The sequence below is a fragment of the Ochotona curzoniae genome, unplaced genomic scaffold (assembly GCF_017591425.1).
Source record: "Ochotona curzoniae isolate NIBS_2020 unplaced genomic scaffold, NIBS_Ocur_1.0 patch155, whole genome shotgun sequence".
Lineage (NCBI taxonomy): Eukaryota > Metazoa > Chordata > Mammalia > Lagomorpha > Ochotonidae > Ochotona > Ochotona curzoniae.
The window spans coordinates 39,154-63,084 of record NW_024466701.1 but is presented as its reverse complement, the minus strand read 5'-3'; the positions used below and the strand labels follow the sequence as shown (position 1 = coordinate 63,084).

The window sequence follows — 23,931 nt, the reverse complement described above, 5'->3', positions numbered from 1 at the left end:
CGGCGGGGCTGGTCGCCATGGCGGTGGACATCACCTTGCTGTTCCGGGCCAGCGTCAAGACAGTGAAGACGCGCAACAAGGCCCTGGGAGTGGCCGTCGGCGGCGTCGATGGCAGCCGCGACGAGCTGTTCCGCCGGACCCCCCGGCCGAAAGGGGACTTCTCTAACCGAGCTCGCGAAGTGGTGAGCTGGTTGCTATGGGAACGTGGGGCTGGGCACAGGGTGGACAGGGACCCCGGGCCGCCTCTCGGAGCCGACGGCTGCGTCGGGGAGACAGCCTTGGTTTGAGGGGCGCTTGGCGTGCCGGTGGAGCGCGGGGTCCCCTTGCTGGGTCCACTGCGGCGGGTGCTGTCTGCACGCCCTGGCCGCCCTGGCCGCACCTGCCGCTTCTTCCCGCGGCCCCGGACGGATAGAAAGGCGCTCTAGGTGCTGAGACAGGCCAGCACGGCGTGTTACACGCCTTCCCATCGCTTTTCCTGCAGGCCCTGGTTGGTCTCCCGGAGAGCTTTGGTTGCAGAATGAATGACTCAGAGCTGTGCGTAGTAAAGGGTCGTTGAATGAAGGAAGAGAGGAAGGAACAAATGGCGGTCTGTGTTCCCGGCTACACGGGAAACTCGTTAAGTGGACAGGTAATGTTTGCCTTGTTCACTTCCCCATGTTGGATATGACAGGTGGCTCTAGTTTTGAAGAACCAAGGCGTATGAAGTTCTTTCTATTTTCCTCCAGAAATAAAATAATATTTTTGAAAATCAGGTTCAGCCCTTTGGAGGGTGCAAGAAAAAGGGTCCGCAGAGCATATCTCCTTGAGTTCATGACCAGTCCACGGCCCTTGCACACAGTCCCGTGCCTGGGACTTTGTGCCCAGCCAAATATGTCTGAATGATTGTATGTGTGCGTGAGTTAATGCATAGCAGCGTGCTTAGAATTTCCGAATACCAGAGGGGAGTTCAAGCATCTGCTGAGCACCCACCTGCTGAACAGCACCACGTCAGAGTAATGCGAGGGTAAGGGGCTGAAGGAGGAGGCTGGTGTAGAAGCAGCCAGGTGTGCAGGGCGTAGGGGAGAATGTGTTCATTTCCACCTGCGCGCCTTGAAGGGCCTTGTGGAGGGGTGCTGGTGCTGCTTCCAGAGCACAGCAGGTGCGGAATGGAGTCGGGGTGAGAGTGGTACACACAGAGGCGTGAGGCAGGCAGTAGTTGGACCTGCGTTGGGTCAATAAGCCATGAGCTGCAGTGGCAGACATGCAGAATCTTATGTGATCACCCTGTGGAGTCTGACCGTGGCCTGGCAGGCAGTCAGGTGTTCTGTGACTGAACAAGCCATAGGAGGGCCGAGTCACCCTCTTAGCCCTGCAGCTCGTAGCCCCACGTTGTTTAGCACGTTTTATTACCCCCGTTAGTTACTTGTGATGTGATCTCCTCTGCTTTCTTCACCCCTTAGACAAAAGACTTCTGCATGACACCACCCCCTGGTTGTGTAGCTGACTGAGGTGGGAGCAGGGTGCGATCTCAGGTTGGAATGAAAGGAAGGGAAGTAGGGTCTCCCTTTTCAAGTCCCCAGTTTGGTCCTGGCCATTTCCAAGATTCTCCTTCCTGAACTGTAGAAGAAAGCTCACAGCTCCTGATTGCTGTGGCCCTTGCTGAGTCCGGCAACACTAACTCATCCACACTGGACCGCTTTGGACTGCGCAGGGAGAGAGGACTGGGGATGTTAGAGATAAGAAGGTGTGGTAGGATTGTTGGGCCTTGCGGGAAACCCAGTGGTCCCTTGGGCCTCTCCTTGAGCGGAGAGGATGCCAGGAGACTCTGAGTTAATGCACCATGGTGCACCAGCTTCCCTGTCACTGGAGGTAGGAGAGATGATGGCTTGTCATGGGTGGTTGAGAACTGTGTGTGTTTGTCAGAGGCTTAGCCTACGTGGCACTGAAAAGTTGCAGTGCTGGTAGTCGATGAGGTGTGTGTCAAGGTGAGGGATTTTATGAAGTAGGAGTGCAGGTCGAGTTTATGTCCACTGCCTTGCATTAACGTGGGAAAATGTCTTCTGTTGGGAATTTTGTTTTTTCACTACAGTTGCTTTGTATACCCATTTAACCGCCCCCCCTTTTCCCCCTAGAAATTTAACTAACACTGAGCTACTGATGGGTATTCTGTGCTTTTGCCACAAACAGATGTGTCAGGAATCAGGCTTGGGGGCTGGCATTGCGAGTTGAACGGTTGCTAGTGATGCTGGCATCCCATGTCGGAGTGCTGGTTTGAGTCTTGGCTCCTCCACTTGTGATCCAGCTTCCTGGGAAGACAGGAAAAGATGGCCCCAGTGCTCGGGCCCTGCCTCCCTGTGGTAGACCAGGACACAGATTCTGGTTCTAAGGCTGACTGCTGGGCCAGTTGGAAGTAAACCTACAGAGAGAAAATCTCTATTTCTCTCCCTGTCTAGTTATTTTGCCTTATTTAAATAAAAAAATAAACAAACTTTTTAGAAGAGACAGCTGTTTTGTTTGGCTTGGACTCCTGGGCATGAAAAGTGTGGTTTATAATAAAAACACATGTTCTACTTCATGCATAACCCTGTCACCCTTAAGTAGATGTGGCAAGTCACGTTAGTGCCTTGTGTTAAATGTCCTCCTGGGAGTGTTTGCTGTTCCTCCCAGGACACATTTTACTGAATCAAATTCCAGTTCTCCCATTCTTCATTCTGGACAACACATGTGCCTAATGTCAGATTTCCATCTCACTAAATCGTGGATCGAGTGAGTGAAGAAAAGGAGAATCCAGGCCCACGCAGTCATGCCAGCCCTACTGCAGGGGAAGGGTTCCATGTCACATGCAGAGACCCATCGGCATCGACCACGGACGGCCAGCCCTGCTGTGCAGGAAGCGCAGTGGGAAGTGCTGGCAGCTAGGCTGCAGGAGAGCACAGTAAACCAGTAAGACAGGCTAGGTGTCAGCCTCAAACCAAGACAGTCTGGTGAGGACAGAGGGGAAGCAAGTCAGGAAGGTCAAGGGAATAGGCCCAGGTCAGCAGCCTCCTCAGTGTCAGCTGCAGATGGCTAGGAAAGCCTTACCCACTAGATGGCAGAGAGACAAATTAGTTGATGCACCAACTGAACATTTGACAGTTCCTTTGGCCGCGCAGGGCAGAGCTGAGCAAATGCCAGCTGACCATCCTGTCATCACAGTTTTGTCCAACGAGGAGAAATGAGTGTGAAATTCAGCAGAAGAAATGCGCAGAAGCTGGAGCTGAGACCTTAAGTGCTTGCTTTTTAGCCCACCGACCAGATTACTAGAACTGTCTGTGTAATCTTTGCTACATGGGGTTTTATTATTTTACCAAAAGATGTTTTTTCTCTTTAGTAATAATAAGTGTGTATTTTTTAAAATCCTTGTTTTTCTTGATATACCTTAAAGGCTTTTAAAATTGTTTTCTATATTATCAGTTTTGATAATTTTCTAGAAAAGATTTATTTTTTTGTGGGAAAGGTAGAGTTATTATTTGTGGGAAATGGAAGATCTGCTGGTTTACTCCCCAAGTGGCCATAGTGGCTGGGGCTAGGCCTGGCCAAAGCCAGGGGTTTCTTTGAGATCACTCACATGGGTTCAGGGATCCAGGCAACTGGGCTGTCTTTTGCTTTCCCAGGCCCATTAGCAGGAAGATGGATTGAAAGTGGAGCAGCCAGGACTTGAACCGGCACCCATGTGTGATGTTGGCTTTGCAGGATGTGGTTTTACTCACTACACCATGACACTGGCCCTAAGAACTTAATTTTTACTTTGTAAAAGTTTACATTGATTTTCAAGAAAGTCAATAAATTGAAAGTACCTTTTTTTGAAGGTCTTAAATAATTAAAAATTCCTTGAATTGGAGAGGCGGAAGAAAGAGTGAGTGAGAGAGAGTGCACCAGCTTTCATCTGTTGGTTCACTCCCCACATATCTGCAGTGGTTGGGGCTTAGCCAGCCCAAAGCTGGGAGCCGGAAGCTCAACCCAAGCCCCCCACATGGGTGGCAGGAACCCAACTCCTCAAGCCATCCCTGCTCCTGAAAGTCTGCATTAATAGGAAGCTGGAGTTGGGAGCCAGGAAGTTTGGAATTGAACCCAGATGTTCCCATGTGGGATGTGGGCATCGTAACCAGCATATTAAACTGCTTAGCTAAATGCTCAGCCCTAGGGCTTTTGTAACTAAGATTCTATTCCTTTTTCTAGGAGTTCATTATTTAGGAGAGAAGCAGAAGCAGACAGTGCAGTGACGGGCTGGGTGAAGGCTGCAAGGCTCTTAGTACTGCTTCTGCATGTCCTTGTTTCCTTCTGAGTCGGTACTGACCTGGTGCTGATGCTGGGACCCGAGGTTGAGTTGGGGCCACCTGGATGAGTTTGAACCTTTGATCTGTGCCCGGCATTGTGAGGACATAAAGAGCTGAGACATGTGTCCAGCTTTTTGGAAAAACCTAGAAAGAATGGTTTCTTCGCTTTCAGGGGAGCTCAGTGGAAATCTTCCAGAGAAAGCAACACTCAGAAGGGTCCTTGAAGGATGAGAACCATTCTACCCAGCCTTAGCAGAGGGAGCAGTCAGCTTCCTCCCGAGCAAGGGTGCCAGCAGGGTGTGGGTGCATCCAGCAGTGTGCATGGGGTGCAGAGGCAAGCCTGGGGTGGGGAAGCGCCTGGATGTGGTGCTGGGAAGTGAAGCAGTGCAGGATTGTCGTGGGGCAGGCCAAATCCAGCCGGCCTGTGTTAGTAAATTGGGGTTTGTGTTTGTTTTGTTTTGGACCGTGATCATGTTTGTTTACATCATGTTCACATGTTCATGTGGACTGTGGATGCTTTTGTGCAGCAGCACCGGAGCCTGCACCCCCAAGGTCTGCACACCCCCAGACCTGATACGTTGCTGTCTGACCCCGTAGAGACATCGGCCAGCTCTGCCAGTGCTGTGGACCATGCAAGCGGAGACATGAGTGGAGTGTGTTTTGGTTTGGTTTTGGCTTTTATTAAAATAATCAGTAACAATATTAATGATGTCTTTGGAGTGTTGAAAGACCTGCTGCTGTGGTAACTCGGGGAAGGACAGTAGGATTAGGCGAAAGAGTCCAGAGGACATAGGGCTGGACTGAGACGAGGGATGGGACTTGTGTCTAAGCACAGACCGTGCCCTGCATGTGCCTGAAAATCACTGCATTTGCTGTTTCCAGTAAGGTTCTTTCATTTTGACTGTAACCCATCACAAAGTCAGACCTGGAGTTTTCCGTTTGCGATGGCATGTGGGTGCTCAGGAAGTTTCAGATTTGGAGGTGTTTCTAATTTTGGATTCTTAGATTACGGCTGTCCAGCTTGCTTTTTGTATTTAGTAGGTAGACTCAACAACTTTAGTAATTAATTAGTGAGATTAGAAAGAGGAAAAGATAGACCAGTTCCTGGCTTTCTAGTTGGAAAATTAAAGGGTAGTAGATCACATACTTTAAAAAAGTCCATGGTCCACTTACGCACATTTTCTTTTTTATAATTTGAAGGGAGGGTGGGGCGGGAGAGGGAGTGAGAGTGAGAGAGAAGGGGATGGGGGAGAGAGAGACAGACAGACAGACAGACAGAAAGAGAAACTGCATCTTCCATTTACCCTCTTCCTCTGCAAAGGCCAGCAGCAGCTGGTCTGGGTCGTGCTAAAGCCAGGAGCCAGGAACTGCACCGGTGTCCTGCACATGTGGCGGAGACGCAGGCGTTTAAGCCAGCATCTGCTGCTTCTGAGGTGCACGAAGTGGGGAGCTGTATCACAGAGGAGGCAGGATTTGATCTTAGCCCCGCTGGTAAGGAAGTGGGTGTCCCAAGCAGGAGTTTAACCTTACTGCAGCGTAGTGTCTACTCTTCACGCCTTCTTTTCTGTTCTGAACTGTAGAGAATGGCTCCAAGGAGCCCAGGGACAGTGAAATGGGCTCCCCAGTGGCAGCGCTTCCTGGGAGATTGGGATAGGGAACATGGCTGGAACGGAGTGGAGTCCTCTGCTTTTGCCATATTGAGATGTGGAAAGAGTTGGGAACAAAACAGATACCGTGGACATCCAGGTGTTCAGCTGATGATTGGAATTTAAGAGCTCACAAATCCAGTAGACATGGAGCCAGGCCGGATGGTGGAGAGCAGTCCAAAGCCAGGCAGCCCCACGCAGGTGCAGGTGCAGCCTTGGGGGCTGGGGTCGGGGCTGGGGTGGGGGCCAGTTGTCAGTTGTGCATTCCTCTTCAGACAGGTTTGTCTTGGGGATAGTGACCGAGTCACATGTCAGGGAAGCATGGTCCTCAGGGTTGGCTCTTGAGTTTCTCTCATCCCAAGAAGAGTCTCGAGGGATTGAGTAGTTTCTTCTTTATTAGGAGGGTGGACATGCTATTAGGGTGGGGGCTCTTGAAACAGGGCCCCCCAGCCTGGCGTTCTTAGTGAACTCTTCCTGCCCAGGCTCTGGTTTCATCCTGGAGGCTCAAGCACCAAATTTGTTGGGACTGGCAGTGGGGCAGGTGCTGGGTGAGTCTGGCCTGGCATTTTTGAGTCTAGCTGTTCTACTTTTGATCCATTGCTTACCAACGTGCTGGGCAGTAACCCTTGGCATCCATGCAGGAAACCTGGCTGGAGTGCCAGGCTCCTGGCTTTATCCTGGCCCATCCCCAGCTCCAACTGTTGAGGCCATCTGGGGAGTGAATCAGTGGTTGAAAACTTTCTCTTTCTGGGTCTCTCCCCCTCTCTCTGTAAACCTGGCTTTCAGGCAAACAAAACATTTGTCTACATGGTGAGGGTAGAGCCATCCTTGGGGCAGCTGGCCAACGAGGTCACAACCCCACACGTGTGTAGTACTCAGGAGGGGACCCTGTGTGAAAAGCAGTCTTTTTTTTTTAAAGGTTTATTTTTATTATTTTTTTTATTGGAAAGGCGATATACAGAGAGGAGAGACAGAGAGGAAGATCTTCCGTCCATGATTCACTCCCCAAGTGAGCGCAACGGCCGATTCTATGCCGATCTGAAGCCAGCATCCTCTTCCGGGTCTCCCACGCGGGTGCAGGGTCCCAAAGCTTTGGGCCATCCTCGACTGCTTTCCCGGGCCACAGGCAGGGAGCTGGAAGGGAAGCAGGGCTGCCGGGCTGCCGGGATGGAACCGGCGCCCATATGGGATCCTGGGCGTGCAAGGCAAGGACCTTAACCACTGTGCCAACGCGTTGGGCCTGTGCAAAGCAGTCTTGTTTGAGCTTTCACTGTGGGTGAGCAGCTCTGATTTGAACTTTGCGTACCTGATTCCTCGTGGTGTTTCTCCTCTTGTAGGGATAGGAAGACAGTATTCTATGCTATTGTATTTTTTAACTTCTTTTTATTATTATCATTTTACGATACAGTTCCATAGGCCCTGGGATTTCCCTTACTCCCTCCCTAATTCCCCCCCCCCCCGAGTTCCCCTATATCATTACTATAGTATAGTTCTTCATACAGTCATATGTCCATCATTGCAGGCATGGACAGTGGCAGAGTCCAGCATCCCATTGCTGAGATACAGTAAACAGTTTCATTGGGAATCCATCTTTGACTATTGTATTTTGAATAATACGGTTTCTTGGATATTTGCTATTTGCAGTTTCTAATTGCATGCAAATCTATATAGTCTTCCTCTGGTGGGTGAAGTGTTGATGAAGCTTGCAAAATTGATTACACTTTAGGTGTAAAACTAAGTTTTTGAAAAAGACAACCTTGATACTTTTGAAAACAAGTGAATAAACCAGAGGACTCACGCAGTGCGATGTGTAACTCATACAGAGCAGCCCAGCTGGGATTTTAAACTCAGCCCCGCCTGACTTTCCGAGTGCCGGAGTCCTCACGTGCCGGAGTTTGCGGTTTTTCCTTGTCGGCCCCACAGGTGCTTGCGTGCCCAGACACGCTGCCGTAGCCAGGGAGCCCATCTTCAGCTCACAGCATTGTGCACATCCTGTAGGACGTGTCGTCGACTGGTGAGAAAGCTGGTGACCAGAACACTGGCCTTTGTACAGACTCTCTGCCCAGCAGTGAGTTCTGCCGTCTAAGTGGAAGTGGCGGGCAGTCGCATAGCTTGCCTCTCAGGATTACCAACTCTTCTGGACTTGGGCAGGGATGCGCTCGGGTAAGCTCCTCTTGTCTGATGCCTGAGAGGTTTGGCCGGGTCGGCTCGGAGGCCTTTCCAGTGGTGGGTGCTGAGATCCAGCTCTGTTCTCTCGGAAAGCCCCAGGCTGGTTTAAGTGTGTGCTGCAACAGTCGTCCCTGGCCTTGTGACGCCGTCCCCCCAGGTTCTTCTGTACGGGGAACTTTCCATATGGAGGAAAAATTGAGTTTTTGCTCACCTCCCCGTAGCCACATTGGCATTTAGAATGTTTTCACAAAGATATTTAATCTAGTAGTGAATATATACTCTGTAATGGTCTGTTATCAGTTTGTAAAGGGGACTGTTTTAAAATTTGATCCCAAGAGAAGTAAGTGCTCAGTAAGTGGAATGAGAGAAACAAAGCTGGCGTGCAGTAGTCCTGACTAGAAACAGCCGCTGCTGTGGTTCGGGGCACAGCTTTGCTCTGGGCTTTTCTGTTCAAAGGAGCTGACTTCTCCTGTAGCACTGGGAGGTGCTGGCTGGCCTGCATGCTGCAGGCCACGGCCTGTGTGCAGAGCAGGTGCGCAGGCTCAGTGAGGGACCTCGGTCCTGTTATTGACTTTTAAAGAACAGTAACAAAGGGAGTTCCAGTGATAACCTTAAAAAGAAATACAAATGACCCAGTTGGAGATAACTAGCCTTTTGTAGAAAGAGAGAAAGACTTAAATAAATGGACGTTTATATGGTGTGTGAAGGGAAAGTGTAACCAGAGATCAGCTACTGCCACGTTTGTGAATTTAATGTGACTTCGATCAAAATTCCAGCAGACCCTTTTGGAGAAGAATCTGAAAATACTTGTAGTTTGGAAGTTTATCCAGAGAAAAAGATATTTAGTAGCGAATTGATTTTGGTAAGACTGAAAAGGTTGTGTGTGTTAAGGTAAAGGCCTTATCAGATAGTAAAATGTTTTAAAGCCAGGCCCATGTGATAGCCTAGTAGCTGAGGGCCTTGCCTTGCATCTACCACGTCCCATACGGTGCTGGTTCATGTCCTGGTTGCTCTGCTCCCCTTTCAGCTCTCTACTTATGGCCTAGGAAAGAAGTAGAGGATGCCCCGAGACCTGGGACACTACACCTGCCGGGAAGACCTGGGGAAGCTCCAGGCTCTGGCTTCGGATGGGCCCGGCTCCGACTGTTGCAGCCACTTAGGGAGTGAGACGGATGGATCTTTCTCTCTGTATCTTCTCTTTGTGAATCTGCCTTTCCAATAAAAAAGTTGAAAAGATAAAAACAAACAAATAAATAAAAATGTTTTAAGGCCAAAAAAATAAATATGCTTTTCTGAATGTTTAGTGAGACCTATTAAACAATTTGTGTGCACACACGTGTGTAGATTTTATCCTAAGGAAAGCATTATAAATCAAGAAAAGAAAGTTTGTTTAGTGATAGTTTGGGGATAATTAGCTAGCACTTTGGAAAAAAGGGATTTTTAAGATGTATAAGTGAAATTTCTAGATAAACTAAAATTTTTGTTGCCCTGGAAAAACTTGAGAAGATGAGAATGGAATTGCTATACTTCCTATAAGTAGAACTTTCTGGGCTTACAAGTTGGTACCAGCCATCTGTTGATGGTTGTGGTAGTGATGTCAGTGATGGGAGTGATGTCAGCTATCGCAGTGCTTGGCGTGGGGAGATGAGAACATGCTTACGGAGAACTGGCTAGGGAAGCACCGGATGGTAAAAGTCTGTCATGACAAGGAAGAATTGTCTGGATGAGTGCTGGACTCGGGGGAGGGGACACACCTGCCTGGATTAGTTACAAGTGAAGAGCTGGAGAGCAGAATGTTAGCCAGGGCGCTTAGTGCCTGGTAGGGCTGGGGGGCGTTGAGTTTTCTCTTTCTGTCATGTAGGATTACTTAATGAGCCCATACTACGTTTGAAATGAAAGTAAAACTCAAGGCAGATGAATTTTTATTTTCTGTGCTAGGAAATGAAGAAGAATTAATAGCTTTTGATTTAAAAATGTCATGAGTAAGCAGTATCTAATTATACAGTAAGTGTGCCAGTGTGGGGGCCCTTTTTAAATGAAGTCTGTGGTAAAACCTTTTGGAAAGGGAGGGATTTTCCTGTAACTCAGCTGGATTTTCACTTCACACTTTCTTAGCAGATACAGGAAAAATCATCCACAAATGTTGCATTGAAGACTCGGGTTTTTGACTGTCATTCTAAACAATAATAAGCTGCAATAATAGCTCGCACTTGCTGAGCGTGTCCTCCACCTGCTGCTGTGCTGAACGCTGACTGCTTTGCAGGTTGAGTGCCTTAGGAAGACGTGGAGGGTCCAGACACTGAGCCACCTACCGGATGACAGCCCCGCTCGGAGAGGAGTACCAGTGCTGCTCGCATTGCCAGCTGTTCTGCAGGCTCTTGGCCACTCTGGGGTGTGCCAGGGCTGCAAACAAATCTCTCTTTTTTTAAACAACTACCTCGCCACCCCCCAGATTTCTCTCAGGTGGCATTGAAGTATGCTTTTGAGAAGAGGGGAAAAGACTTTTTTTTTCATTCATAAAACCAGTAAGGAGGAAGTTAATAAACTGGCAACAGTTTGTTAACAATTAAAGTATCATCGTATTGTCTGTGTTTGGGACACTATAGCTTTTCATTCTATTTGTTCCTTCAGCAGTTGCAGGAAAACACTGAGACAGCCTTTTTAGAACTGGCAGTTGAGGCAAAGGGCCAGGCCATTTTGCCCAATCCATGGGTCAGCCGCTGGATGTGGCCTTTCTGCCAGGGAGGCCCTCACATTGGGTGAAGGCCTTCTGTTGAGGCCCGTTCATTGTGGAAGACACTGGCTCTAAACATCAGCAATTTTCCCAGCAATTGGGATGCTGTGGCCTTAATCCTAAGTATGCTAGCTTTCGGGGTAACCTGAGGTCGTTTGGGGTGCTGTATGCACAGTTAGCATTGTATGTGATGTAGATATGCTTGTGTGATCTCAGTGCACCTTGATGTATGGATTGCCTGCCTGTGAGTAAGGAGGGCTTGGGGATAGAAAGGCGAGTGAGACTTGTGTCTGAGCATCGGTTTGCGGCATTCTTTGAAGAGGACGTGGCTCCCCAGCTCAAGCAGACGTTGATGCTGCTGGTGTGACAGGGCAGGAACTTTGTCCAGTTATTGCGTCTGAAGCCAGCACCTTTGGGGAGTGATTGGGTTAGATTGCTGTGGTGCAGCCTCTGATGGGATCGGGGATGGATGTGCTCACTGTCTCCCTGCTGCCCAATCTTAGGGTGTGACCTTCACACTGTGAGCCAAGACAAGCTTCCTCTGGAAGTAGCTTTTCTCGGGAATTTTAGTTAGAGTAATGAACAGTTAATACAACATACTGATTGTCTGGAATAGGACATTCACTTGGTAAGTACTTACTGAGCATCTATTGTAGATTGTTTATTGCTTCCCATCCACCTCCTGGTAGGGTGAATATGAGAGACAGGTTCAGGATTTCGTGGAGCTTGTATCCTAATGGGAAGTAGATAGTAAACAGTGCACGTGGAAAGACTTGAGTGGTGATCAGGAACCTAAGACAACTCATAAGTTACTACAGAAGTCTTGGAAAAGAAACTGAAAATTCAGAGGCGGGGGCAGTTATTTCTGGGTGAGACCGAGGGAGACATCATGAGAGAGGTGACATTTCCCACGTGTGGGACTGGAGGCCAAGCAGGCTGAGGACATGTGGAGGCTCGATCCACAGGAAAGCCTGGTGACACCTGCTGAGAAAAGCTCAGCTTCAGAGTCCGCCTTGTGCATCGGTCGGCTGGATGGCAGCTTCCTGTACGAGCCCACATTCAAGTCCCAGGCTCCCCTTCCGCAGCTGCTCCCTAGTGACACACCTGGGAAGAGCAGGAGGTGGCTGGAGAGCTTAGGCCCCTGCACCCCCTTGGGAGACCTGGTTGGCCTTCTAGGCTCCTGGTTTCCACCTGACCAGCTCTGACTGCTGTAGCCATTTGAGAAATGAACCAACAGATGGAAGACCTCTCTCTCCCTTTATCTCTGTAACTCCACCGTTGAAATACATAAATCTTTAAACACACATTCAAAACGGAGAGCTCAGTAGAAGTGTTACAAGTAGACATACTCCTGAGACTTTCCGTTTTGTTTCCTGTCTCTTCCACTCTGTCTTGCCTCAGGAGGCTGACCTTCATGGATTTCATCATGAGGGTTCCTTGCCCACTGGCTTGGGGTGGGGCCCAGGGAGAGGCCAGCAGGAGCCTGGCAGGCTGGAGGGCAGGAGTTGGTTGGGGAGCTCCGTGGATTTTGCGTCTGCAGCCTGTGACTCGGCTGAAGGGTCTGCTCACCCGCCCTGCACGTGTCAAGCTTGCTGTGAGTTGGTGAACTCGGAGCATGGAGCCGTGAGCTGGGCGACCCTGCAAGACAGTGACGAAGGGAGCTCCTTTCCATGGAGTGATTTTTATGGGGGTGTATTTCTTCCTCTAGCTCAACACTGCATTGGGAAAAGTCAAGTATTTTAGGCCCTAACAGGCTTTCTTTCAGCGATGTCGTGGCTTGAGCTTTCCCTCCAGGTGCGACCTGGGGTTGGAGGTGGCCAGTGGCTCTGTGGCATGTTGGCTGCAGCTCTGTACTGAAATGGGATCTGCAACCCATTATCAGATTCTGAATCAAGCTGCTGTGTCTTTCTCTAGTTTTTGTTCCAGTGGAAATGTGTGTTTTTATTCTGTCAGTGAACAGTTTACATACCTAATATTAACAGGGAATTATATAATGAATACTTTGATGTGAAGTTACATACTTCAAGGGATTTCATTAAAGTAATAAGGAAATTACATTTAATTTCAAATGGTAGAAAGATTTCTTAGGGTTATTGCTATTAAGCATTTATTACACACACTCAACTCATGTTTGCCAGTGATTTCCCAGGCACAATTTATCTTTATACAGGTGGAAAGAAAATATTCTTGCAAAACTCAGTTTGCTGTCGATGTCTTAAGTCTGGGGAGAAGCATGCTTTTCTGAAGAATAGGATGTGATGGTTGATTGGAAACTTTGGGTGTTCCAGGCTTTTAGCTGTGCCTCTGAAAGTAAGAAAATATATATGAATGTAAATGGGTCCCCAGCTGAAGGCGCAGTGGGGCACTTTATAACCCTAATTGACTCCAGACACAGAGGCAGTGATTTGTAAGCAAGCAGTGACAAGAGGAAGCTAAATCAAAATTAAATTAAGGGAAGGAAGGAGGGGAAAAGATATGAAGGAGAGGTGATGAATTTTCTGAAAGCTTCTAAATATCTATCTGTGGGTGCTTGGAACTCCGTGAATGTATCTTAGCTGTGTCAAAAAATGAAATCTGGAAGCATTTCATCCCTAAGAAAGACCCAGCTTCTCTCTTTTCTGTTTTAAAACACCCATTGCTTGGTTCGGTTCAGCCAGTGCAGGCGCATTTGCTTCTGTGTTTTTCCGTTGAGCTGACTGGCTTTGCTGTCTGTTGCCATGACACAGGAGGCAGTGTTTTGGGAGGATGAGTTTTTCTGTTGCCACCTTGGCGTCTTGTTGTTACAGCTCAGGTGACTGCAGTTCTAGGGGTCAGCTGCTCATGGTCTCCTGGTTTCTCACTTTCACTTGCTTGTCCAGTTGGGTCAGGTCTGGGTGTTCCCAACCCCCACCCCTGTCCCCAGTGTAGAGGCTGCCTCAGCACATAATTGTAAATGAAGCCATGTTCTCATCCACAACTCTGCAACCTGGTGAGCTTAGCCCCGCATCTCCTGGAGCCCGAGCTGGCCATCTCCCCAGCCTAGCCACTGGGCAGCTTGTGTGGGCTTCATCACATTCCTCAGGCTCCTTACCCGCTTGGTACCTTCTCAGTTATTGCCTTGGGGCTTCGAAGTCTTAATGAAGTTGGCCTAACTCCCATCTTGCAGACCATCCCACAGCGTCCACCTAGCTGCCATTAGCGGTGCCCTTGGCTCTGCTCATTTGGTTGGCTCCTGCTGTTTGTCTTGCCTGGATTGCTCACTGTCCTTTCTTGGGTGTGTTTTATCTCCAGCCTGTCTCCTTTCCTGAATTCCAGACATTGGCTGCCTGTTAACTGAGCAGTAAGGGACTATGGATGGCCTGTGGCATCCTTTGCTGATTGTTTTGTGTTGTTACTTTATGATTACGTTGTCAGTGTTTCAAGTTCTTCCAAATGCTGTTGTCTCTGCACACAGCCCGGCGGGGAGGGTGGGGAAGGAGAGGGTGAGGCTGTGTTGCTGTCTACTCTCCACAGTGTGTGGGGACACTGTGCACATAACTCTGACTCTCTCTGCTATTTGAATAAGAAACTAGAAAGCACTGCTCAAATATTTGGTTAGTAGTTTGACCTCAAACTAAAAGAAATCAAGATAGGTGATTTTCCATCTTCTAAAAGCCATAAAAAACCCAGTTTTCCACTTAGATTTTTTTCATCATTAACAGTTCTCCCCCAAGCACCTCTCTTTTGCCTGCCTTTAGCATCAGACTGAAATTCAAATCCATTTCCTTTAATTCTCCTCCCTGTGAAATTGGAGAACAGCTGTTTAGTCACCTCCTTATGAGTAACCCTTCAGCAAGTTAAATGCCTCTTGGACTAGCTTTCTCCTGATTAAATTGTATTCAAAGCCTTTTCTTTTTTCTTACAAAGGCCTTATTAAAAGGCAACCTTCACTATTTTTTATTTCTTTTTCTAACTCTTTATAAAGCTTTATTCTTTTCATAAATATGCCGCAGAATCCCTCCACAGGGCCTGATTGATGCTCTCTGCACGCTTTGTTTTCATGCCTTGACCCTCCCCACTTCCTCCCTAGTTCAGTTTTGGAGTACCCTGGTAGCTTTTTAGTTTAGTTTAGTTTTTTTTCTTACTTCACGTGCTGCCAGATTTAGCTTGTGGTCCCCCGACTCTCCCCCCGCTTGTTTGTTTTCTCTGCATGTCTTCAACTCTGTAGCTTGGTTTTCTTTCCACAAATGCGAATTGGCTTTATCAGAAGTCTTATGGTTACAGAGGACCCAAAGCATATTAGCTTTAATGATCAAAGGCATTTATTGATTTATATATTTGAAAACTCTAGCAGTTACAATTTAGCCTTCGTCATGGCTGGGTTCCCTAGGTGGCACAATGTCCCCACAGACCTGTCCTTGCTCTCTGGCTCTACCTTGCATGGTGTCGGCACCTGCTTTAAGGCAGCTCAGGTGCTGGCTTTGTGGCGGCCAAAGAGTGGCCACACACTGACCTCACATTCCAGAACTGCCCACCCGGAAGAAAAAGGAAGGCTTTTTCGCTTGTCCTCTCTCCCTTCCCGGATGCAGTCCTTCCTGGCTCAGCTGAGGCGCCTGCCTCTCCTAAGTCCAGCCTGTATTCAGGGGAAAGCAGAGACCATCAGCCAGCCTGCTTCTCTTAGCGCCCAGTGCCGCAGCTGGGGCAGTGTGTACTCTCTGGCCAGGACACACTGCTGAGGACTGGGAAAGGGTGCGTTCCAAAGGAAAGGGAGGCAGTGCCCGTGGGTGGCCGACAGGTGTGAACACTGCACTCAGAAGTCTCCTGACTCGGCTCGAGAGAGAGCTTTAACACTTCTTGGAGCAGAGCATGTCTTTGAGAATGGATTCTTCATTCAGCTTGCTTTGGTCACTGCCCATGAACCAAGCAGTCCCTCTGTGCTGGCGTGTAACTGGGTGTTGGGTGTACAAACAGGAGTGAGGCAGCCTGACTTGAAGGAACTCAGTCTAGTGAAAAGACAGTCTTATAGGTGAATAATCAAAGCATGCTGTAAATAGTGCTGTTGCTAAGTACGTATGGACAGCAGTGAAATGAAGAATTTGGTGGAAGGCTAAGGGGGGAGGTTTCCACAGGAGAGGTGATTTTTTTTTTTAATTTGTTGTATTTTATTTGAGAGACATTGTGAGAGAGTTAGATTTTCCTTTCTGCTGTTTCATTCTCAAAATGGCCATAATGTCCAGTGCTGGGCCAGGTCAAGGCCAGAAGCTGGAGCTCCGTATAGATTTCCTGCCCGAGTGGCAGGGACCCAAGGACTTGGGCCATTTCCCACTGCTTTCCTGTGCATGTCAGCAGGGTGTTAGATGGGAAGCAGAGCAGTTAGCACTGGAACCAGTGATTCGGTATGGTATGCTGGTGTCACAATGACTTGGCCCACTGTACTGTAACACCACCAGAGGCTGAGTTGAGCCCTGAAGGGTACAGAATAATTCCCTGCAGTAGAAAAGTAATGGCATAATCCTGAAGGCCAAGGTGAAGGCAGAAGGTTTTCAGCAGGTGACTGGCATGCTCAGGTGTGTGCATTAGAAGTAGCTGCCTGCTGGCTGCTGTTGGGGTCAGAGCAGTGGACGGACTGGCAGCAACCAGGAAGACCAGTTAGCATCGAAATAATTCAGCCAAGACACGGGGAAGGGCATAGATCAGGTTTCATTTAACAGGAAGTTGAACTTGCTGGCTGTAGGAGATGATAATCAGAGGTGTTACTCATAGATTATATTGTGGCTTCAGTTGTAAGTGGTTAACTTTGGTAGTATTTGCAGTGAGTGCCCTGAACATTCAGAGGGCATACATTTATCAGGCGGTTGGAAAGATAAAGATGGATCACAGGAGTTTGAAAGGTAGGGGCCAAGTGGAGAGGCATCAGAGGGATGGAGCGCTGAAAGGAGTGAAGGGGTACTTGCATAAAGCAGATTAAGCTGCCACCTGTAGTGCTGGCATCCCATAGAAGTACCCATTTGAGGTCTGGCTGCTCCACTTCCTAACCGGCTCTCTGCTAATGCACCTGGGAAAGCAGCAGAAGGTGACCCAAAGGCTTGGACCCCTGCACTCCCATGGGACCCTGGGAGAAGCTCTGGACTCCCAGCTCCAGCATGACTCAGCTCTGGCCAGTTGGCCATTTTGGCCAGATGAAGCAGTGAACCAGTGGATGGACATTCTCTCCCTTTGTCTCTTCTGTCTTTCTGTCTTTTAGATAAACAAATCTTTAAAATAAAAAAGGAAGGAGTGAGGTTGGCCAAAGGAAAAGATAATATTGATGAGGTTGGCAAGGAGAAGCAGCCAGAGGAGCTAACTCTGAGGAAGTTAGGCATGTGGGACCCTCTAAATAATGGCCTTGTTATTCCCTTGGTGAGGGTCAGGTTAAGGGCACTGTGGGACAGTGGGTTAAGCTGCCATTTGGGGCACTCACTCCACACAGCAGAGTTGAGTCCTGCCTCCGCTCCAGGCCTAGCTAATGTGCCCAGAAGATGGAAGATGATGGCTCAGCTAACCGAATCCCTGCTGCTTATGGGGAAGACCCAGCTGGAGCTCCAGGCTTGACCTGGCCCCAGCTGTGGGCGCCATTGAAGAATAAACCAACTTAGGGAAGATGGTGTGTGTGTGTGTGTGTGTGTGTGTGTAACTCCACCTTTCAAATAAATTAAAAAGTAAATACATGCACATTATAAGAACAGGCTGTGTCACCTGGGATGGTTTGTTGCATGGTGGTTAAGAGCATGGGCTGTGGATTCTACTTTGTAGTAGTAGTGGCTGATCTGTGGGCATATTACTTAACTTCATCTCTAATGTGTAATGGGAAAGTGGTTCTGAATTTTAAGTAAAGCGTTTGGCATGTAGGTGTCATCTAAACTGTTTGATAGGTAAACACATAGACTGGCAAACATGTGCCTACCTGCGTTTTGTGTGTCTGTGTGCTTACGCACCTGCTAGCCAGGTTAAAACCCTGTCTATTCTGAACACCAGTGGCTCAGCGTGCTCTTTTAAAAGTGGTTGTAGTGTAACAGTGTGAGTGTTGAGTTCTTGAAGGTTTCCCAGGTTATTGTATTGTTCCCTACTGTCATCTAGTGGTAGACGGTTTTACTTCTGGCTTTGAGAGTTATCTTTGTTCTACATTTTACACATTTAAACGTTGTTCTAGTTACTTCATAGCATACAACTTTTCCTTTTTTTTTTGTTTTTTGTTTTTTAATGTCACTTTTCAGAATCATTCCTTGAGCACTTTGGAATGTTGTGTTATGTGCTCCCCCACACTTTGGTCAGTTTCTGGTAAGTTACTTACAATCAAGCTCCTTTCTCATCCGTCTGGAGGAATTGGCAGTATCTTCAACGCCCTCTCCCTTATGGTTGGGAATATGAACTTGCTGTGTTTTCTTCCTCTTCCATTTTCTCAAGTAAATGTCTTGAACCACTGATTAGATCTGTGTGCCCACAATAACATCAGCAGGCATGAAGCTTAAATCTGATTTAAAGGCAAGCACTTAGGGTCTATTACTTCATTGTGTTTGTTTGAGAGTCCAGATTAAAATAGAATTGGCTTTGGAGGGTGAATATGTTGCTGCATCCCCAACACTCGTTGAACCAGACACTGTGTGTGTTCATTTCCAAATAATGAGGTGGGTCACTTTTTTATTTATTATGAACACAAACACTGATGCTAACAAGTGACATATGAAGAGAAAGCAGGCAATAGTGATGAAAACCATTTAATGATTAGTGAGGAAACAAATATTGTTTAATGAAAATAAAAACCATGTCTAAAGGGGCTAATGCTGACTTTTGGAAATGTAACCATGTTGCGGTCTTTTGTGTACCCTCTGTCCTGTACAGTAGATATTGTTTAAAATTGCTTGGGAACTGGAGCTTGCAATTGTGAGCCTGGAATGTCCTGCAGATAATTAAGTTGTGGTCAGGCTTTGGAAAAATAAAAAGTTCTCGAACTATGATTTTATAAACATGCTACAATAACATTTCTTTATATTTAACAGTTTCTTATAGAAAGCTGATACTCTCATGAGGCATTGATTAAAGGTAAAACATCAAGAAAGAAAAAATATTAAATTAAAACTTCACTTAGGATGTTGACAGTTGGCTTGTAATATTAAACAGATGTGTATGTTCCTGGGGATAGTCTTCTTTCTGAACTGAATTGCTAGGTTGTATTTTTTTTTAATGACAACGACAAATTTTTGATCAGTTAATAATTTTAAATACCCTTTCTACAATCTTCTGTATTCTAACTTCATCTGTTGTCTGAGCCCTCTCAATGATATAATGATTGGTGGAACCTCTGCTGCCTCTTCTAGTCTTTCCTTTTCTTTCTCTTCTGATTTCATGATGCATTCCTGGAGATTGATTCCTTGAAATAATTTTAGGATCACTGATGGAACTCTACCCTTGCAGATTTCTGTCTGCAGTGTCCTTCCCTACAGGCTCGCTTTGGCATCCAAGCGCGCACGTTGCCCTGTGTTGCGGCATTGTGTTTGTGTGGGCAACTGTAAAGGCTTCGTGAGCCGGCTCCAGAGCCAGCCGTGCGTGCTGCGGGGCCGGGGCAATGTCAGGGAGGAGTTCAGTAGTCTGTTTGCCTGCAAGGATTTTGCCATAAGCAAAGTTTCACATTCTTTTAGGGAGGTCCTGTAGCTAGGAATGGCAGCAGGGTGGTTGGAGTGAGGGCCTAGGGAGTGGTAGGGGGTTTTGACCAATAGGGAGGAGGCAGGTTCACATTTGCAGAATGAGGTGAAAATATTTTGCATTGTTAAAGATTCTTTCGATGTTCTAGAATTTACAAGACTAAATAAATTGTTCGTTGTTGTGTTTGAGCCTATTGGAGTTTTTAAATTTAAAGATTTTAATGGTGGGCCTTTGACGTGTGAGTGTTTTGCATTTTCTGGAAGACCTGTTTCACGAGGCAGACGTCTTTGATTAGCTTGGAAAAGAAGTTTTGTTGCTTTGGACATATTTATTTGTCTTGGAACTGTGTAGTGTTTGCACAGTCTTCCTTTTAGAGTCAGTGTTTTTCTCTGCAGACTCCTTTTGGGATGCTCTGATCTGGCCCCTGAAGTCTATGAAGTAATTTTCAGTAAACACAAGCAAAGTTCTGCTGGATTGTCTGAGCAAAAGCCATAACTTATTTTATCATAATAAAACTTTCACCTCAAGAAAAATGAATTCCTTTTCAATGTCTCGTGACTGTAATATGGCTGTTTGTTCTGTTTATCTAATAGTATAAACTGTTTTTTAGATGTTCTGTTTGTTTTAATGTCTGATATAGAAGCAAAAATATTTTAAAGTGCATCTTTTTAATGAAAGGATTTGATGAATATAGATTTCAAGTCTTCATTGTTTGATCTCTAGCTCATTTGTTTTAGAATCACTTGTGTGTGTGTGTGGAAGGAGAGCCAGTTCTTGTGTAAGATGTCTTAGCAGAGCTAATCAAATCACTGCTGTATTCTGGGAATTTGAAATGGTAATTAACAGTACCCTGTTGGAGACAGTTGGGAACATCGAGCTAATGTGCAAAAATGCTGTATCAGTTCCATGTAACTTGTTAGTTTAGAAAGAGCCATTCCTCTTCATGCAAGCATCTGAAAAGCAGTAAAAATGCATGTGTTACGGTTTCTATCAGCTTGTTTCGTGGCCTCGTACCATTTTGCTCCAGTTCTCTTGCAATGTTTTGCTATGAAGGAGTGTTACAAATATTATAAATAGTTCTCTCCAACTAGAAGTAGTAATTTTAGCAGGTTTAAGTAGAAAATGCTGTTTTATCGTCCTCTTATTGCTGCATCAGAGGCTAACCCTGTGAGTGAGGTTCCTTCATAGATGCTTGGGCTTTCAGCAGTATGCTTGACTTAGCAGGAAGCTGCCGCCATCGCTCCAGGAGTCTTCTTACGCAGGCTTTTGTCTATCACCCCAAGTACAAAAGTGTGGTTTTGGTGTTTTCAATTTTAATGTTCAATAATTGTGTCACAAGGTAGAGAAAGGGAGAGTGGGACTTTGTTTCAGAGTAGATGATCGGTTAGCCAATCACGCCATTTTCAACGGTGGGTGAGCGTTTGTTGTTTTACCATCTCATCTGAGCACCGTGTTTTCTCCACAGTCCTCAGATCGTCTGAGCTCCTAGGAGGAAGGGAAGGTTGCTCATCTTTGCAGTGTTAGTTCCATTAGCTCTTCAGTTACTCGTTTGGGAATGGAAATGACATTTTGATCCCTAGTGGTCTAAAATGGGAAATGCACCTCCTGAAAGCTCTCCGTCAAGTTTCCCATTTGATTACAAACAAAAATGTTAATAATTTTCAATAGGTTAACAGGCTTATCTAAAGTATATTAGAGCTGCAGTTGAAGTTACTGATTTTTAAATCTCTTACTGAACTACATATAAAATCTTGCTACTAGATTAACACCTGTATTTCAAGCCACTTAGGACACGGGTGGCGGTGTGGCAGGCGGGGAGTTCTGTAATGCTGTTTGCCCGATAGGTTGAGAAAACTCAGTCGAGATTTTTCTTCATCAGCTTTTTGTTAGCTTTATGATGCTTAATTTTTGTGAAAATAGTGTGTTTGTTACTGTGGTCACCCCATGATTTAACATTGGCTTATGTATGATATTTTATTGTCCCTGTCCTGGAAAATTATAGCAGTTTTATGAGGAGTGGTTTGTGGGTTCACACAACCCCACTCGGAGTGCCATTTACCATAATTCTCTTCTAAAAGGACCATAAAACATCATGTAAATTGTTTAAAAAGGGAAAGGCCTTTTTGAGAAAGGCTAAGAAATCTGCCCAGGCTTGCTTTTGTTTTGGGTAGTCAGTTTCATGATTTTTAAGCTCACAGCTAATTTAAGGAGGATTAATTTTATAAAATACAGTGCATGGATGTGTTAAGTAAAGCTGGTTGTGAGCTCAAGCTAGGCTTATGCTACATGTTGTAGAGCAATAAATATCAAATTCATTTTATTACAGTCGTTTAGGATGCGTTTTCTTTGAGTTTGGAAATGAAATTAAGAAAGGAAGGAGGGGAGGGACGGTGGGGGGAGTGAGGAAGGAAGAGTTCCGTTTATAGTAGGTGTGTTCTTTGTATTTGTTGTGTGTTTATAACCCTCATTAGGGCACCATTTTTAGTAACCAGTCTTGTGAAAGTCACGTTTCAGTTCACCAGTGGATTTTCCGAAAGCAGCTCCCTTTCCTTGGCAACTTAACCGTTGCAGTTGGCTTGGTGCGCTTAGTTGATATCCAGCCTCAGGTAGAACAGCGCAGTAACAAGGCCAAAATTCTGTCCTAGTCTTAATACAAATGCCTTGTTCTGCTAGCGTCACGAGGCCTGCGGAGAGCAAGAGCGGAAACGTTCGTGACTCGCAGCACTTACACGGTCTCTGTGCTTCTAGTCACTCCCTGCGTTAGAAGAAAAATCCACACGTGTGAAATAGAAAATCCAGTATGTTTGCTTTAAAGGTGTAACACATTTATAATAGATTTCATTTAAAAGCCACTTAGTAATTTGAGATCATTGTGTTTGCATCATTTTATGGGAATATGTGAGTGAAGTGATGGAAGCTGTATTGTCCATGCAAATAGCCCTGGGAGTTTATTCCCCAGCTGAGTGCTCTCAGAGACCGTGTTACCCGTGTAGTGTAGAGAGGACTCGGTTTTCTGATGAGGGCACCAGTACATCGCACTGACGTGTTGGGCAGGGGTGTGAATAGATTCCTGCTTCCTCTGGAGCACGGCTGTGAATTGTTTTCTGTTTCAAGTATGAATGTATTTGATCTTACCAAGATTATCAACTGGAGTCTTACTGTATGACAAATTCCCGTTTTTCTTGTGTGCAAGAACTGGACACACACACAACTTTCTAAAATGTGAAAACATTTTGAAATCATTCCGTGGTCTGCTTGCTGTCCGTATTTTAAGTTTTCTGGTGTCAGAGTGTTCGTCACAGAGCAGTTAGCTGAAGTGGATCTGGGGAGTGGAAAAGGAAGCGGCGACTGGGAAGGAGACTGCACAACCACAGGAGGAGGGAGGGCGCTGGGAGCCTGGCGGCCTGCTGCCACCGGCCTGGGGCTTCGGCGGGCCGTTCCCAGGCTTTGCAGGGAGAAGCCCTCTTCCAGCTGACTTGATCCAGCAGAGACCGTATTTTGTGGCATTTCACCAAGGCCATCGAGCATGGCACCGGGTTTTGTAATTAGAAGGCTTGTGTGATGAATCCCTTGTTTCCGTGTGAGGTATTTGGAAATAGGATGGGTGCTACTAACACACTGCAGGGTCCCAACCCTGGTTTCTCCCAATTCAATGTTCTCCACCACAAATTTAGGATGCGTTGCTGTCTGATGACATCACTATTACTGAAAGTGATAGAGAATGTTGTGTTTATGACCTTTTTTCAATGAGGAAATAGTTTTGCTTTTTTGTTTTAGGACAGACAAAACACTTTCCTAGTCATTTATGGTTATTAAATACACAGGATTTAGTCCAAGAATATATTGTTTCAATCATTTAGTTGCAACCCAGCTAAATTCATTTGGCACACAGCTCCCATCCAGAACGTGGAGGTTTTTGTTTTTCACTTGCATCAGAAAATATTTTTCATGTGTTTAGTGTGATACTAAGTAATTTTTTATTAAATAGCTGACTTTTTTCTCACATGAAAATCTTCATCAGCATGACCAGTTCTCGTCGGGAAAGAGGCACAACTTTTCTGAAAACTGCAACTTCAGAAAGTATGTGAGAGATGTAGCAATTAACCTACATGCACATTTATAATACTAGAAAATGGGCAGCTAGTTATATTCAAAGACAGGATCTGATAGGCCCAAATTGCTTAAAACATCACAGTTATTGAAGATATACCCCAGGGAATTTGAGAAACCATTTAACAGATGAAAGTACATTTTGAAAAGTCTGACCTTACAGGCAATCATAAAATGAATCAAAACAGTGCTTTTTTTCCCCCTCAAATGTACAGAGCCCATCTGTGTCTAATCCAGTAATTATAGACTGTGTTCAATTACCTTTTCAAACTTGGAGCAGACTGGAGACTAGGCAGTGAACAAACATAGGGTTTTGTCTAGACCTCAATTGACCACAGTC

At 46.3% G+C, this 23,931-nt stretch overlaps 1 protein-coding gene across 1 annotated transcript in view; it reads left to right on the top strand.

Moving 5' to 3' along the window:
* The first annotated feature begins 11 nt into the window (after positions 1 to 11).
* Positions 12 to 23,931, top strand: part of LOC121166511 (syntaxin-18-like) — a 58,017-nt gene continuing 34,097 nt past the window's right edge. Inside the window, exon 1 of the mRNA XM_040995673.1 lies at positions 12 to 182. Within this exon, the coding sequence (XP_040851607.1) occupies positions 18 to 182 (165 nt within the window). The 5' untranslated portion in view covers positions 12 to 17. The remainder of the gene's footprint in view (positions 183 to 23,931) is intronic.